Genomic DNA, 15866 nt, shown 5'->3' with positions numbered 1-15866 from the left:
CATGGCTATTCTAGACTGTCTCTGTGATATGTGCATTTTAAACTCTGAATATATTACTTTTATAATCAGAAAAAGAGTATTAAAAATGAATTAGAATTCAATTTCTTTTTTCTTTTTTTTTTTGAGTTGGAGTCTCGTTCTATCAGAGTGCAGTGGTGTGATCTCAGCTCACTGCAACCTCTGCTCCTGGGTTCAAGCGATTTTCCTGCCTCAGCCTCCCAAGTAGCTGGGACGATAGGTGCACGCCACCACGCCTAGCTAATTTTTGCATTTTTAGTAGAGACAGGGTTTCACCATATTGGTCAGGCTGGTCTTGAACTCCTGACCTCGTGATCCACCCATCTCGGCCTCCGAAAGTGCTGGGATTACAGGCATGAGCCACTGTGCCCGGCCTAGAATTCAATTTCTGAGAATTCACTGACAACTCTTATTTAAAATAAGATTGCTATACTGATGTGAGACATTGTTATAGTCAGTTTGGAAAACAATTTGGCAGTATAAAAATGAACATACCCTGTAAACCAACGGTGCCATTCCCAGGATTTAATAGCAGAGAAATCTTTGCATATATGTCCCAGGAGACATGTATAAAGTGGACAACAGCCTGATTCTAAGCTCTAAATGCAACCCAAATAAATACCCATCAACATTAGAATGAATACATGATTTGTGGTATAGACACAATGGAATACTACACAGCTGTGAAAAGGAATACACTGCAGATACACATAACCATGTGGATTCATTTCACATCAAGTGAAAAGTGAATCACAAAATAATTCACTGGAGTCCATATGTGTAAGGTTCACAAACGTCCCAAACTAAACAATACCTACATTGCTTAAACAAATATGGTAAAACTATAAAAAAAAAAAAAAAAGGCCAGGAAATGATAACCCCAAAAGACAAAATAGCAGTTATTTCTGAGGGAGGAGGGAAAGGGATGGGGTTGGCGAAGGGCACCCAGAGAATTTCAGGAGTGATGGACTTTTCCTTAAATTGAACGGTGGGTTCATATTGTTTTGTTATTCTTTGTGCCTTACGTATTTTGCAAATAACTGATGGGATCTATGTAATAGTATAATACAAACTGAGTAAAAGATTAGGTTGAGGATCATAGCATTGGAGGTTCTTGGTGTTGAAGAGAGTAAGTGACAAGCAAGTGGTGTCCCTGGCAGTTTGTCTGTGACCACCTGGTGGTTTACCCTTCTTGGTGTGGTGAGGCTTGGCATGTCACTTTCCTTGGCTGTGGCTGTTAGTACTGAATGTCATTCTCTCTGAGGAAAAGCGTCCTTCTCTTTTTTATTGATTGATTGAGACAGAGTCTCACTCTGTCGCCCAGGCTAGAGTGCAGTGGCGCGATCTCGGCTCACTGCAACCTCTGCCTCCTGGGTTCAGGCGATTCTCCTGCCTCAGCCTCCTGAGTAGCTGGGACTACAGGTGCCCACTACCACGCCCAGCTAATTTTTGTATTTTTAGTAGAAATGGGGTTTCACCAAATTATTGGCCAGGCTGGTCTCAAACTCCTGACCATGTGATCCATCTGCCTCAGCCTCCCAAAGTGCTGGGATTGTAGGTGTGAGCCATCACGCTCAGCCTTTTCATTTAAAAAAAAATTTTTTTAACACAGGGTCTCACTCTGTCACCCCAGCTAGAGTGCAGTGGCACAATCATAGCTCACTGCAGCCTCCATCTCCTAGGCTCAAGCCATCCCCCCACCTCAGCCTCTTGAGTGCTGGGGCTATAGGTGTGCACCACCACACCCAGCTAATTTTTGTATTTTTTGCAGAGACGGAATTTTGCTGTGCTGCTTAGGCTGGTCTCGAACTCCTGGGCTCAGGCAATCCTCCTGCCTTGGCCTCCCAAAGTGCTGGGATTACAGGCATGAGCCACCACACCTGGCCTAAGAGTGTCCTTCTCGTTACTGTAGGCTTCCCTGATTGTGACTGAGGAGCTGCACCTGATCACCTTTGAGACCGAGGTGTATCACCAAGGCCTCAAGATTGACCTAGAGGTAAGTTCTGCAGCAGAATTGGTGAGAGGCTACATGCAGGGGTGACTCAGGACAAAAACTTCCACTGGGATTTTTACAAGAGAAGGTGGAATGATTACTGTTTGCGTAACACTGTGTTTATTTTTGCTTAATTTTCTCCAAAAAAATCCTTGGCATCCCATCTGGCAATAAAGTCTTGCTTGAGTGCTTAGAAGATGTGTGTATATTCAGCTTTCAGCAAACTTGATATGAAAATCTCTATTTAGAAACTGATTGGCCGGGCACGGTGGCTCACGCCTGTAATCCCAGCACTTTGGGAGGCTGAGGCGGGTGGATCACGAGGTCAGGAGTTCCAGACCAGCCTGGCCAACATGACGAAACCCCGTCTCTACTAAAAATACAAAAATTAGCTGGGCGTGGTGGCGGGCGCCTATAATCCCAGCTACTCGGGAGGCTGAGGCAGGAGAATCACTTGAACCCGGGAGGCAGAGGTTGCAGTGAGCTGAGATTGTGCCATTGCATTCCAGCCTGGGTGACAGAGTGAGACTCCATCTCAAAAAAAAAAAAAAAAGAAATTAGAACTGACTTTATAAAGTTTGGGCATAAGAGTCTTAGCAGCCAGTGTGTTTAGTATACAGAAAATCGTGGCAATGACATTCTCCTTTCCCAACTTTCTTGATTTTTAAATTAAGATATACCTAGAAAAGGCCGGGCGCGGTGGCTCACGCTTGTAATCCTAGCACTTTGGGAGGCCGAGGCGGGCGGATCACGAGGTCAGGAGATCGAGACCACGGTGAAACCCCGTCTCTACTAAAAATACAAAAAAATTAGCCGGGCGTGGTGGCGGGCGCCTGTAGTCCCAGCTACTCGGAGAGGCTGAGGCAGGAGAATGGCGTGAACCCAGGAGGCGGAGCTTGCAGTGAGCCGAGATTGCGCCACTGCACTCCAGCCTGGGCGACAGAGTGAGACTCCGTCTCAAAAAAAAAAAAAAAAAAAAAAAAAAGATACACCTAGAAAAGCAGGAATGCTGGTCTTTGATTCCTGAGACCTCCCTGTTTCATGTGAAGATACAGCTTCAAGTCTTGGAGAATGCCTCCAAGGTCTTAAAAATGGGGTATCTGTGGACTGTGAGTCAAGCTCTGAGCAAAGTCAGGTTTTACAAGGGACCGGTGTGTTCCGACAGCAGCCCGAGTTGTGTGGTCACGCTGGGCATTCTTTCCACTCTGAGGGCCGACTGAGCTGACTCACACTCCTCGCCTAGAGTTGGCAGCGGGTGTGGTTTATGGCATGTCCTTTCATTCTGAGCCCCATGAGATGGGGGTGAAGAGGTTTCCGAGGCTGTGAGAGCCCCTCTGCCTCCCCAGCTCAGTCCCCACTTCCTCCGCAGACCCACTCCTTGCCAGTTGTGGTGATCTCCAACATCTGTCAGATGCCAAATGCCTGGGCGTCCATCCTGTGGTACAACATGCTGACCAACAATCCCAAGGTTAGTGTCCCCTCCTTTTAGTTGGTACCCTGGGATCTCTTGCGACTTAGGGGTACCTAGTATAGACAATGAGCACCATCCCTCATCTAAACAAGCAAATGTGTTCTTTCCAATAGAACGTAAACTTTTTTACCAAGCCCCCAATTGGAACCTGGGATCAGGTGGCCGAGGTCCTGAGCTGGCAATTCTCCTCCACCACCAAGCGAGGACTGAGCATCGAGCAGCTGACTACACTGGCAGAGAAACTCTTGGGTCCGCATTTCACCCCTTCTCCCTCCCGCCTGCCCAGAAAAGGGATCCGGCCCATAGGGCTGTTCATTTGGGCCATGTCTACTGAGCATTAGGCCATGTTTCTTTCCTGAGCAAGGCGCTGTGCTGGTGCCAGGAAACAGGGGCTTCATCAAGTTGGGGAGTTCGGGTGCACAGACAGTTTGCAGTTTTCAGTCGAGGTGATCATTTTTGAGGTGGGAGGTAGATTTCTTTTCTCCTGGTTGCTGTCTTGTTCACCCACTCTATCTAACCTTAGAAGATCTTTTTTTTTTTTTTTTTGAGATGGAGTCTCCCTCCGTCACCAGGCTGGAGTGCAGTGGCGCGATCTCGGCTCACTGCAACCTCCGCTTCCCAGGTTCAAGCAATTCTCCTGCCTCAGCCTCCCGAGTAGCTGGGATTACAGGCTCGTGCCACCACGCCCAGCTAATTTTTCTATTTTTAGTAGAGACAGGGGTTTCACCATGTTGATCAGGCTGGTCTCGATTTCGTGACCTCGTGATCCACCCGCCTCGGCCTCCCAAAGTGCTGGGATTACAAGCATGAGCCACTGCAGGCCCGGCCAGAAGATCTTTTAAGTGTGTGTTGGAAGGTGGCGCTAAAGGCTTGACATTCCCTGTCCATTTTTTTTAATAAACTATAGGCTAGTTGTTTTTTTGGTTTGTTTTATTTATTTATTTATTTATTTATTTGAGACGAGTCTTGCTCTGTTGCCCAGGCTGGAGTGCAGTAGTGTGATTTCGGCTTACTGAAACCTCCGCCTCCTGGGTTCAAGCAATTCTCCTGCCTCAGCCTCCAGAGTAGCTGAGACTACAGGTGCCCACCACCACGCCCAGCTAATTTTTGTATTTTTAGTAGAGACAGGGTTTTACCATGTTGGCCAGGATGGTCTCCGTCTCTTCACCTCGTGATCCGCCCACCTCGGCCTCCCAAAGTGCTGGGATTACACGCGTGAGCCACTGTGCCCAGCCTAGGCTAGTTTTTTAAAAAGAATTAGTGGAATATTTTATGTGCTACCTGGGCTAGAAGTAGCTTTGTCCTAATAAAGCTGTTGCCACCAAATACACTGGTCTGACACCCGATGTCAGCTTGTTAGTGAGTGCTGCTGTTGGTTCCCAGCCCGCCACCTGAGATTGGGAAGAGCAGGGGAACTTGTTACGTCACCCTCCATCCTTGCTGGGCTACCCGGCAACAAAATTGAGTCAAATGATGGGGTAGTGTTTGTCCTCATGTGCACACACACCCAACAGTGGCCACCTTCAAAGATGTGAAAGCCAATTATTTTGTGGCCCATTGTGGGACGAATGTGTGTGTGTTCTGTTTTAAGAAATAACCTCTTGATCCCAAGCTGAAAATGTACTACTTGACTCTTTTTCTTTTCCTTCAGGACCTGGTGTGAATTATTCAGGGTGTCAGATCACATGGGCTAAATTTTGCAAAGTAAGCAATCTTGTTAAATTCTCTTGGGAATGGGAATGCTCACCTGCACGGCTGCCGTTGAGGGCTCTGGCTTGAAGGCCCTGAACTTTTGGTCCAGTGGCCAGTTGGACCTGCCTGAGGGTAGACGGGCCTGAGGATTTGGGTGATGCACTGCACCCCTAGGAAGGGAAAGGCTGGGATGGCAGTAGACTTGGCTTTCCCATTACTCTTTTCTCCAGGAAAACATGGCTGGCAAGGGCTTCTCCTTCTGGGTCTGGCTGGACAATATCATTGACCTTGTGAAAAAGTACATCCTGGCCCTTTGGAACGAAGGGTAGGTTGGACAGAGTGTGCACAGATGTAACCAAGTCCCCTGCTCTCAGCAAGCCAGTGGCAGGGGATGGATGCCCTGTTAGCAATAACAACACTGTTCCTCCTCCTTGGCTCCAGGTACATCATGGGCTTTATCAGTAAGGAGCGGGAGCGGGCCATCTTGAGCACTAAGCCTCCAGGCACCTTCCTGCTAAGATTCAGTGAAAGCAGCAAAGAAGGCGGCGTCACTTTCACTTGGGTGGAGAAGGACATCAGTGGTAAGCGAGGCTCCCACCCACCCCAGTCCTGGCGGCTGCTGAGGCCTCATCACCGCTTCTAGTTCCAAGCACCTACTGCCCCCTGGTGGGTGGAGATGGCCTCGACTCCCTGTCTCACGCAGACTCGCAAAACACATTTGGGTGACTTCTAAATCCTTCCAGCAGGATTGGTTTGCCTTTGTTTTGCTTGCTCCAGTGACTATTTGTTGAGAATTTTGCAACTTACATTGTATTCTTCATCTCTTTTTCTACTTAACCCTGTTAGTAAATCTTATGCAAGTAGTTATATTCAAGTTTATTTTCTATGACCCAACTGGTAGCCTCTTCTTAATTAGAAGCCAGCCTGAATATTTCCACAGTGCCAGGCCACTGAACAGGGTGTTCAGGGTCTCAACACTAGGGTGGCTTAAGTCTTTTCCCCTTCGAGGAAAGAAAAAATGGGCAGTTTTCTCTGAGATGACCTAGCTGTCGGTTCCATGATCTTTCCTTCGCATGTCCTGTGACAGGTAAGACCCAGATCCAGTCTGTGGAACCATACACCAAGCAGCAGCTGAACAACATGTCATTTGCTGAAATCATCATGGGCTATAAGATCATGGATGCTACCAATATCCTGGTGTCTCCGCTGGTCTATCTCTACCCTGACATTCCCAAGGAGGAGGCATTCGGAAAGTATTGTCGGCCAGAGAGCCAGGAGCATCCTGAAGCTGACCCAGGTAGTTGTTGATTTTCCATGTTCCTGGCATTTGATTTTTGGGAAAAGTTGGAAATTTTGGGATCCTTGGAGGATAGATAGGCAAATGCCTGAATAACCTGGGGGAATCATTATTTCTTCTTATGGGAAAGAATTGTAGTGAGTGCTTTTGTTGGGGTGACCGATGGGATCTGTGAGGAGAATCAGAATCACTTAGAGTAGTGCAGTTCCTGCTCCATGCATGAGTCTAAAGAGGGGATACAGCCTGGGCAACATGGTGAAACCTCATCTCTACAAAAAATACAAAAAAATTACCCGATGTGGTGGTGCGCATTTGTAGTCGTAGCTACTTGGGAGGCTGAGGTGGGAGGATCACCTGAGCCAAGGAGTTCAAGGCTGTAGTGAGCGGTGATCGTACCACCGCACTCCAGCCTGGCTGATAGAGTGAGACACTGTGTCAAAAAATAAAAATAAAGAGGGGATTAATACACATACGTCCCCCAAAACATGCCTAAAACACAAGAAGGGAAAGTGAGGGCAGTTAACAGGATGCCCTGCTGGCACAGTGCTTCTTAGTAGATGCTAGAAGGTTTGAGGCCCAGATTTCAGCCCAGCGTATGGCTTTTTGCCTGTAACTGAACCATGTCAGCGTGCTAGATGGTCTGAAGAAAGGGTTTCTGGTGGAAATTAGTATTAGCTGCATGGGAGTATGGTTTACACCAGAGTAGAAGAGCTGGGAGCATCATGTTTGAAGGAGAAGACAGTGACTGGGTGGAGGGGCAAGGGATTGGTATTTAGAATGTGCAACTATTGAAAATAAGGTGTATTTTAATGTGTAAGAGGATATGTACTTATATGTTATGTATAAATTATTTTAGCTGGGCGCAGTGGCTCATGCCTGTAGTCCTAGCACTTTGGGAGGCCCAGGCGGGAGGATCACTTGAGCCTGGGAGTTTGAGACCAGCCTAGACAACATAGTGAGACCCTATTTATACAAAAAAAAATTTTTTAAATTAGCCAGGTTTGGTGGTTTGTGCCTGTCGTCCTAGCTACTTGGGAGGCTGAGGTGGGAGGATTGCTTGAGCCCAGGAGGTTGAGGCTGCAGTGAGCCGTGATTGTACCACTGCACTCCAGCCTGGGTGACAGAGCAAGACCTTGTCTCACAAAAAAAAAAAAAGAGAAATTAAAAATACTATAATCTCAGCTGGGCATGGGGATTCACACCTGCAGTCCTAGCACTTTGGGAGGCTGAAGCAGGAGGATCACTTGAGGCCAGGAGCTCAAGACCAGCCTGGCAACATAGCAAGACCCCACTACACACACACACACACACACACACACACACACACACACACACAAAGAAAAGAAAGAAAAAAACGAAACAAAACTGTAATCTCTGGAGCTGTCCTCAGTGTGGAGGGGGCGGCCCTGTCTGTTCCCATTCAGCACTTGCTGTTCTGACTCTCTGGGTTCTCTGTGCAGGCCTTGATGGGGAGTCTCTGATTTGTCATTCTTTGTTTTATTTAACTTTCTGTAATCATAAAGCCAATGATGGGCTTTTTTTTTTTTTTTGAGACTGAGTCTTGCTCTATCACCCAAGCTGGAGTGCAGTGGCGCCATCTCGGCTCACTGCAACCTCCACCTCCCGGTTCAAGCAATTCTCCTGCCTCAGCCTCCCAAGTAGCTGGGATTATAGGCTTGCGCCACCATCCCAGCTGATTTTTGTATTTTTTGTAGAGAAAGGGTTTCGCCATGTTGGCCAAGCTGGCCTCGAACTCCTGACCTCGGGTGATCCGCCCACTTCAGCCTCCCAAAGTGCTGGGATTACAGGCGTGAACCACTGTGCCTGGCCTAATGATGGGCTCTTTAATATGATCCTTTAGGGTTGGCGCCTTGCCCCAGTTGCTATTGAAAAAACTGTTTTTGTCCAAATAGCACACACACAGAAATCTACCAACTTCCCTCCCACTTTTTCCTAGGAATTCCTTTTGAGGGATTTCTTGGGATGGGGCAGAATGGGGCTTGGAAGAGGGAGCTGGAGCTAATTGACTGTTGCCTTTCTCCTTTGTTGGGGTCCTGAGTCTTGTTCCCGCTGTAAGAGTTACTCACTTCCTGTCTGCCACCTATCTCTCTTTGCACGTGTGCTTCAGTTGGGAGATCTGTTTATCAGCCCCTGCCACACGGCTCTTTGTTCCTTCTGCAGAGGACGTTGGGGTCCCACGGCTGGTCCTTTTGACTCATTTTGCTTTCAAGGTCCCACCTCCCAGTCTGAGGCTGCATCCTCCATTACCATCACCCTTCCTGTGGGCTGGGAGGCCAGGTCTTTTCCTGCCCAGCGACGTCAGCGTTTCCTCAGGGGCCAGGCACTCATCAGGATAAAGGAACTAATTACTTGAGTAATTTGCCTTGCCTTGCTGAGAGGAGTGTGCCCTAAGGGACTCCGTGTAATGAAGGGTATGGGGGTGTCCCTGTGTTATTATAAAATTGGTGCCTTCAGGACGATGAGCATGTGACCATTTCCTCTCTATTTCCATCACAACAGTATTATGGTAAGAGGCTCTAAGGGTTAGATTATCCTCCCAAGACTCTTCTCTCTTCCTTCTCTACTGGAAGCCCACATAGCATTTCCTTATGGCTTGAGGGAGAGGTTCGGAGCTACTTACAAATTAGATAAAGTATGTTTACAATCTTGTACAAAGCCACACATTTTTTTTTTTTTTTTTTTTGAGACAGTCTCACTCTATCGCCCAGGTTGGAGTGCAGCGGCGCGATCTTGCTTCACTGAAACCTCTGCCTGCCGGGTTCAAGAGATTCTCATACCTCAGCCTCCTGTGTAGCTGGGATTACAGCCATGTGCCACTATGCCCGGCTAATTTTTGGATTTTTAGTAGAGACCGGGTTTCACACTGTTGGCCAGGCTGTTCTCGAACTCCTGACCTCAAGTGATCTTCCCGCCTGGGCCTCCCAAAGTGCTGGGATTATAGGCATGAGCCACAGTGCCCAGCCTTGTTTCTGTTTTGTTTTGACAGTCTGTCACTCTGTTGCCCAGGCTAGAGTGCAGTGGTGCGATCTCACCTCACTGCAGCCTCTGCCTCCCAGGTTCAAGTGATTCTCCTGCCTCAGCCTCCTGAGTAGCTGGGATTACAGGCGTGCCACCATGCCCAGCTATTTTTGTATTTTCATTAAAGACAAGGTTTCCCCATGTTGGTGAGGCTGGTCTTGAACTCCTGGCCTCAAGTGATCCACCTGCTTCAGCCTCCCAAAGTGCAGGGATTACAGGCATGAGCCACTGTGCCTGCCCTCAGCTATCTTGATTGCTGGAGAATTAAATCCTTTTCTGTCTAGGGTGTCAGCTCCCTAAGGGCTGGGCCAAAACGGTTGGATTTATAAGACACTGGAGCCCTGCCTCAGTAGCTCCTTTGAATTCTGCACTGAATTGATCAGTTTCTTGGCCCAAAGTAAACTCAGATGGCGGGCCAAGAGCCACTCTGCAGTGCCTTCTTTCACATGGTCATCATGCTCTCTGATCCCTCAGGTTCTGTCTAAGCCTCATGTTTTATGACCGTGCTGTTCTCAGCCCACCCCACCCCACCCTGCCCCATGCCTTCTCAATGGTTTGTTCACCTGAATTCCCCAGATTTCATGCCAGTATCCCCAAGGTTCCTTGACCTCTTGGTGTAAGCATTCAGCATCTAAAATTCATTTTATTCCCGTCATCGCATTTCTAACTGTAGAACAAGAATTATAAACGACAAAGCTCATAGAATATTGGCACCTTGTCTTCCCCCTCCCTCTTATTTTATACATAAAAGAGAACATGGGCTGGGCATTGTGGCCAAGGCTGGGCATGATAGCTCATAGTTGTAATCCCAGCACTTTGGGAGAGTGAGGCAGACGGATCACCTGAGATCAGGAGTTCAAGACCAGCCTGGCCAACATGGTGAAACCTCGTCTCTACTAAAATTACAAAAAAAAAAAAAATTAGCTAGGCATGGTGGCAGATGCCTGTAATCCCAGCTACTCAGGAGGCTGATGAAGGAGAATCACTTGAACCCTGGAGGCAGAAGTTGTAGAGAGCCAAGATGGCGCTACTGCACTCCAGCCTGGGCATGAGAGCAAGACTCCATCTCAAAAAAAAAAAAAAGACAAAAATTAGCCAGGCATGGTGGTGCCGCCTGTAGTCCCAGCTGCTTGGGAGCCTAAGGCAGGAGAATCGTTTTGACCCGGGAGCAGGAGGTTGTGGTAAGCCGAGATTGTGCCACTGCACTTGAGCCTGGGCAACAGAGTGAGACTCTGTCTCAAGACAACAACAACAACAATAGCAACAGAAGAGAGAGACCATGCCTTGCTCCAGGTCTCTTAGCTATTGAAGATGTACCTGGACCCAGGTCTGCGGTCTTCTAGTTGAAGCAATTGTACTGCCTTACAAAGTCACATTCTCTTTGGTGCTTTTTGATTGATGTATTTATCCAGCTAGAAAGTTACTCATGCCCACATCCAAAAATGTGATAGAGGCCAGATTAGTGCTGGTAGGAATAAGAGATATAACCTTTGGCTTTGGAACCACAAGCATTAGCAGTCTCCATGTTCTTTAAAGACTCGGTGATGTTGGTATTTAGGCTGGACACCATGCAAAGACTACACAGGCTTGGTTCCTGCACGCAGAGAAGTTATCTAAGAGATATGACCAGGCCGGAATAGAATCCTCAGACCACGTGGAGGCTGTTAAACTTTTACATAATCTAGGGAAAGAAGGGACACAAGGTTGGCATTAGTCTAGGCTCAGGTGGGAAAAGGTTATGCTGAAAAGTCTCTCTGCAGCTCAGGACAGCTTTGTGCGAAGAACTGAAGTTCAAAACTGCTAGTGCCTAGGAGATCAAATAGTATAGATGAGGGCGGACAACGCTGAGGGGCAGATGGAGCTTTCCAGACAATCTTGGCATGAGGATGGAGTGAGTTTCAAATCAGTCCTGCCGAGGCAGATGGCTTCCTCCGGCTCTGCTTACTGAAAGCGAAGTCACAGTCAGTGAGAAAACTGGTTTTCTTCTTCCCAGGCGCTGCCCCATACCTGAAGACCAAGTTTATCTGTGTGACACCGTAAGTGGCTTCCTTTCCCGATTTTGCGTTCATTTCTAATACCCTCAGTTATCCCTGGGAATAGGACACTGGGTGAGAGTTAATCTGCCAAGGGTTGGAAGCCCCTGGGCTATGTTTAGTACTCAAAGTGACCTTGTGTGTTTCAAAAGCTTGAGCTTTTATTTTTCTGTTGGAAACCAGAGTTTGATGGCTTGTGTGTGTGTGTTTTGTTCTTTTTTTTTTTCCATTGTGTCTTGTCAACCCCCCGTTTCCCCTCCTGCTGCCCCCCATTTCCTACAGAACGACCTGCAGCAATACCATTGACCTGCCGATGTCCCCCCGCACTTTAGATTCATTGATGCAGTTTGGAAATAATGGTGAAGGTGCTGAACCCTCAGCAGGAGGGCAGTTTGGTGAGTATTTGGTTGACAGACTTTGTCCCTATAAGGGAAGTTGGTCCTCTTTGTGCGATGCTCTCACATGTACACACCGAGAGCTGGTCACTCGGAATGGTAGGAGGTTCTAGAGGTTTGCTCTCCAAAAGAAATGGTATGAATGCCACATATGTGAGTATAAATCTAGCGGCCACACTGGAAATAGACGAAGTTAATTTTTACAATATATTTTATTTAACCCACTAAATCCAACATCCTCTCAATTTAACATTTCAGAAAAAGTTGAGGCTGGGTGGGTGGCTCATGCCTGTAATCCCAGCACTTTGGGAGGCCGAGGTGGGTGGATCACTTGAGGTCGGGAGTTCGAGACCAGCCTGACCAAAATCTCTAAAATATAAAAATTAGCTGGGCATGGTGGTGCATGCCTGTAATCCCAGCTGCTCAGGAAGCTGAGGTGGGAGGGTCGCTTGAGCCTGGGAGGTGGAGGTTGCAGTGAGCAGAAATCATGCCACTGCACTCCAGCCTGGGCGACAGAGTGAGACTCCATCTCAAATAAACAAAACTAAGCTAAAAGAAAATAAAAAGTTGAGACCTTTTTTTATTCTTTTTTTTTCATACTAAGCCTTTAAAATCCAGTGGGCTTTTGACAGCCACAGCACAGCTCAGTTTGGACAAACCAAATCTCAAATGCTTGGTGGCCACATGTGTCTTGGGGCTCCTGAATTAAACAGTAGATCAAGGGCAGAAGATCGAAGGACAGCCTTAGATCTTCTGTAAACATGGAGATCTGGGAATCAGTTAAGGTGGGAAGGAGAAAGGACCCTTCCAGAGGCAGGGTCCTCTAGGGAGGAGAGTAAATCTGGCTTTTCTGACCATCCCTGGGCCTTAAGGGGCAGGAGATTGGATAGCAGTGGTAGCCTGGGCCCTGTCCTCTGAAGGGCTGGGGGCGTGGCCTGCCGGTTGCAGAGGGTGGACAACTGAACTAGTTTTCCCTGTCTGTCCCTCCAGAGTCCCTCACCTTTGACATGGAGTTGACCTCGGAGTGCGCTACCTCCCCCATGTGAGGAGCTGAGAACGGAAGCTGCAGAAAGATACGACTGAGGCGCCTACCTGCGTTCCGCCACCCCTCACACAGCCAAACCCCAGATCATCTGAAACTACTAACTTTGTGGTTCCAGATTTTTTTTTTAATCTCCTACTTCTGGTATCTTTGAGCAATCTGGGCACTTTTAAAAATAGAGAAATGAGTGAATGTGGGTGATCTGCTTTTATCTAAATGCAAATAAGGATGTGTTCTCTGAGACCCATGATCAGGGGATGTGGCGGGGGGTGGCTAGAGGGAGAAAAAGGAAATGTCTTGTGTTGTTTTGTTCCCCTGCCCTCCTTTCTCAGCAGCTTTTTGTTATTGTTGTTGTTGTTCTTAGACAAGTGCCTCCTGGTGCCTGCGGCATCCTTCTGCCTGTTTCTGCAAGCAAATGCCACAGGCCACCTGTAGCTACATACTCCTGGCATTGCACTTTTTAACCTTGCTGACATCCAGATAGAAGATAGGACTATCTAAGCCCTAGGTTTCTTTTTAAATTAAGAAATAATAACAATTAAAGGGCAAAAAACACTGTATCAGCATAGCCTTTCTGTATTTAAGAAACTTCAGCAGCCAGGCGCGGTGGCTCACGCCTGTAATCCCAGCACTTTGGGAGGCCGAGGCAGGTGGATCACGAGGTCAGGAAATCGAGACCAGCCTGGCTAACACAGTGAAACCCCGTCTCTACTAAAATTACAAAAAATTAGCTGGGTGTGGTGGTGGGCGCCTGTAGTCCCAGCTACTTGGGAGGCTGAGGCAGGAGAATCGCTTGAACCCGAGAGGCAGAGGTTGCAGTGAGCCAAAATCGCACCACTGCACTCCAGCCCAGGTGACGGTGTGAGACTCTCTGTCTCAAAAACAAACAAACAAAAAACCAAAACAAAACAAAAAAAGAAACTTCAGTTAACAGCCTCCTTGGTGCTTTAAGCATTCAGCTTCCTTCAGGCTGGTAATTTATATAATCCCTGAAACGGGCTTCAGGTCAAACCCTTAAGACATCTGAAGCTGCAGCCTGGCCTTTGGTGTTGAAATAGGAAGGTTTAAGGAGAATCTAAGCATTTTAGACTTTTTTTTAATAAATAGACTTATTTTCCTTTGCAATGTATTGGCCTTTTAGTGGGTGAGGCTGGGCAGAGGGTGCCTGCAACCTTGACTCCCTTTCTGCCTGGACTTGATCTGCTGTTTCAGAGGCTAGGTTGTTTCTGTGGGTGCCTTATCAGGGCTGGGATACTTCTCATTCTGGCTTCCTTCCTGCCCCGCCCTCCCGACCCCAGTCCCCCTGACTCTGCTAGTGGCATGTCTCCTCGCGTGTCTAAAGGTCCCTCGTCCTGTTTGTTTTAGGAATCCTGGTCTTAGGACCTCACGGAAGAAGTGGGGGAGAGACTTACAGGTTGGACATGATGCAGACTACGGGGCCCCAGCGACGTGTCTGGTTGAGCTCAGGGAATATGGTTCTTAGCCAGTTTCTTGGTGATATCCAGCGGCACTTGTAATGGAGTCTCCATTCAGTTCATGCAGGGCAAAGGCTTACTGATAAACTTGAGTCTGCCCTCGTATGAGGGTGTATACCTGGCCTCCGAGGCTGGTGACTCCTCCCTGCTGGGGCCCCACAGGTGAGGCAGAACAGCTAGAGGACCTCCCCACCTGCCCGCCTTGGCCAGCTAGCTCGCCTCTCCTGTGTGTATGGGAACACCTAGCACGTGCTGGGTGGGCTGCCTCTGACCCAGAGGCATGGCCGGATTTGGCGACTGAAAACCACCTTGCCTCAGCTGATCAGAGTTTCTGTAGAATTCTGTTTGTTAGATCAAATTAGCTGGTCTCTGAATTAAGGGGGAGAGGACCTTCTCTAAGATGCACAGGTTCGCCCCAGTCCTCCTGCCTGGAGACAGTTGATGTGTCATGCAGAGCTCTTGCTTCTCCAGCAATACTCTTCAGTACATAATAAGCTTAACTGATAAACAGAGAGAATATTTGGAAAGGTGAGACTTGGGCTTACCATTGGGTTTAAATCATAGGGACCTAGGGTGAGGGTTCGGGCTTCTCTGGAGCAGATATTGTCAAGTTCATGGCCTTAGGTAACACGTATATCTGGTCTTAACTCTGATTGTAGCAAAAGTTCTGAGAGGAGCTGAGCCTTGTTCTGGCCCCTTAAAGAACAGGGTCCTCAGGCCCTGCCTGCTTCCTGTCCACTGCCCCTTCCCCGTCCCCAGCCCAGCCGAGGGAATCCCGTGGGTTGCTTACCTACCTATAAGGTGGTTTATAAGCTGCTGTCCTGGCCACTGCATTCAAATTCCAATGTGTACTTCATAGTGTAAAAATTTATATTATTGTGAGGTTTTTTGTCTTTTTTTTTTTTTTTTTTGGTATATTGCTGTATCTACTTTAACTTCCAGAAATAAACGTTATATAGGAACCGTCTGCTGGCATGGCAGCTCTGTTTGGCTGGTGGAGGCTTCCTTTTCCCCTGTATAAGTTCTGAGGGGGCCTCACACACGGGTGGGGCCTGGGATAGGGGCCGGAAAGGGTCTTGAGAGGAGGTGGTTGCCTTAGTCCCCCCAACCAACCCCCTTATGTTAGCCACCAGCCCGGAGGTAAGGGGTGCCTGGAGGAGCAGGAGGTCAATAGTCCAACGGCAGAAAGGTGTCAGAGTGGAGGCCTCCCTCCCCGGCCCCCTCCTACCCCCCAGAGCGGCCTCGTCCTGCCTGGGGTCAGATAAGCCACCTAAGCGGGGTGGGGGGTAGATACTCCCACCGCACCAAGGCCTCCCCTTCCACAGTTGGCTCCTTTATCACTTTCTCTTCAGTTCACCCAGCGGGGACAACACGCAGACACCCGGTGGTGGCTGCAGGGCCCCCGGCAGCC

General features: G+C 48.2%; 1 protein-coding gene across 8 annotated transcripts in view; it reads left to right on the top strand.

Moving 5' to 3' along the window:
* Positions 1–15417, top strand: part of STAT3 (signal transducer and activator of transcription 3) — an 80514-nt gene extending 65097 nt beyond the window's left edge. For 4 of the 8 annotated variants that reach the window (XM_032163657.2, XM_032163656.2, XM_032163664.2 and 1 more), the window contains 10 exons: positions 1931–2014; positions 3381–3479; positions 3596–3731; positions 5134–5186; positions 5405–5499; positions 5616–5755; positions 6262–6474; positions 11504–11546; positions 11826–11938; positions 12929–15417. In XM_032163657.2, the coding sequence (XP_032019548.2) occupies positions 1931–2014; positions 3381–3479; positions 3596–3731; positions 5134–5186; positions 5405–5499; positions 5616–5755; positions 6262–6474; positions 11504–11546; positions 11826–11938; positions 12929–12984 (1032 nt within the window). In that variant the 3' untranslated portion in view covers positions 12985–15417. The remainder of the gene's footprint in view (positions 1–1930; positions 2015–3380; positions 3480–3595; positions 3732–5133; positions 5187–5404; positions 5500–5615; positions 5756–6261; positions 6475–11503; positions 11547–11825; positions 11939–12928) is intronic. The other 4 variants (XM_032163659.2, XM_032163658.2, XM_032163662.2 and 1 more) reach the window with 3 other exon arrangements.
* Positions 15418–15866: the final 449 nt, after the last annotated feature.

The sequence above is a fragment of the Hylobates moloch genome, unplaced genomic scaffold, assembly GCF_009828535.3.
Source record: "Hylobates moloch isolate HMO894 unplaced genomic scaffold, HMol_V3 SCAFFOLD_10, whole genome shotgun sequence".
NCBI classification, from domain to species: domain Eukaryota; kingdom Metazoa; phylum Chordata; class Mammalia; order Primates; family Hylobatidae; genus Hylobates; species Hylobates moloch.
The sequence above is the reverse complement of the archived record's forward strand: the minus strand, read 5'-3'. Positions and strand labels throughout refer to the sequence as shown.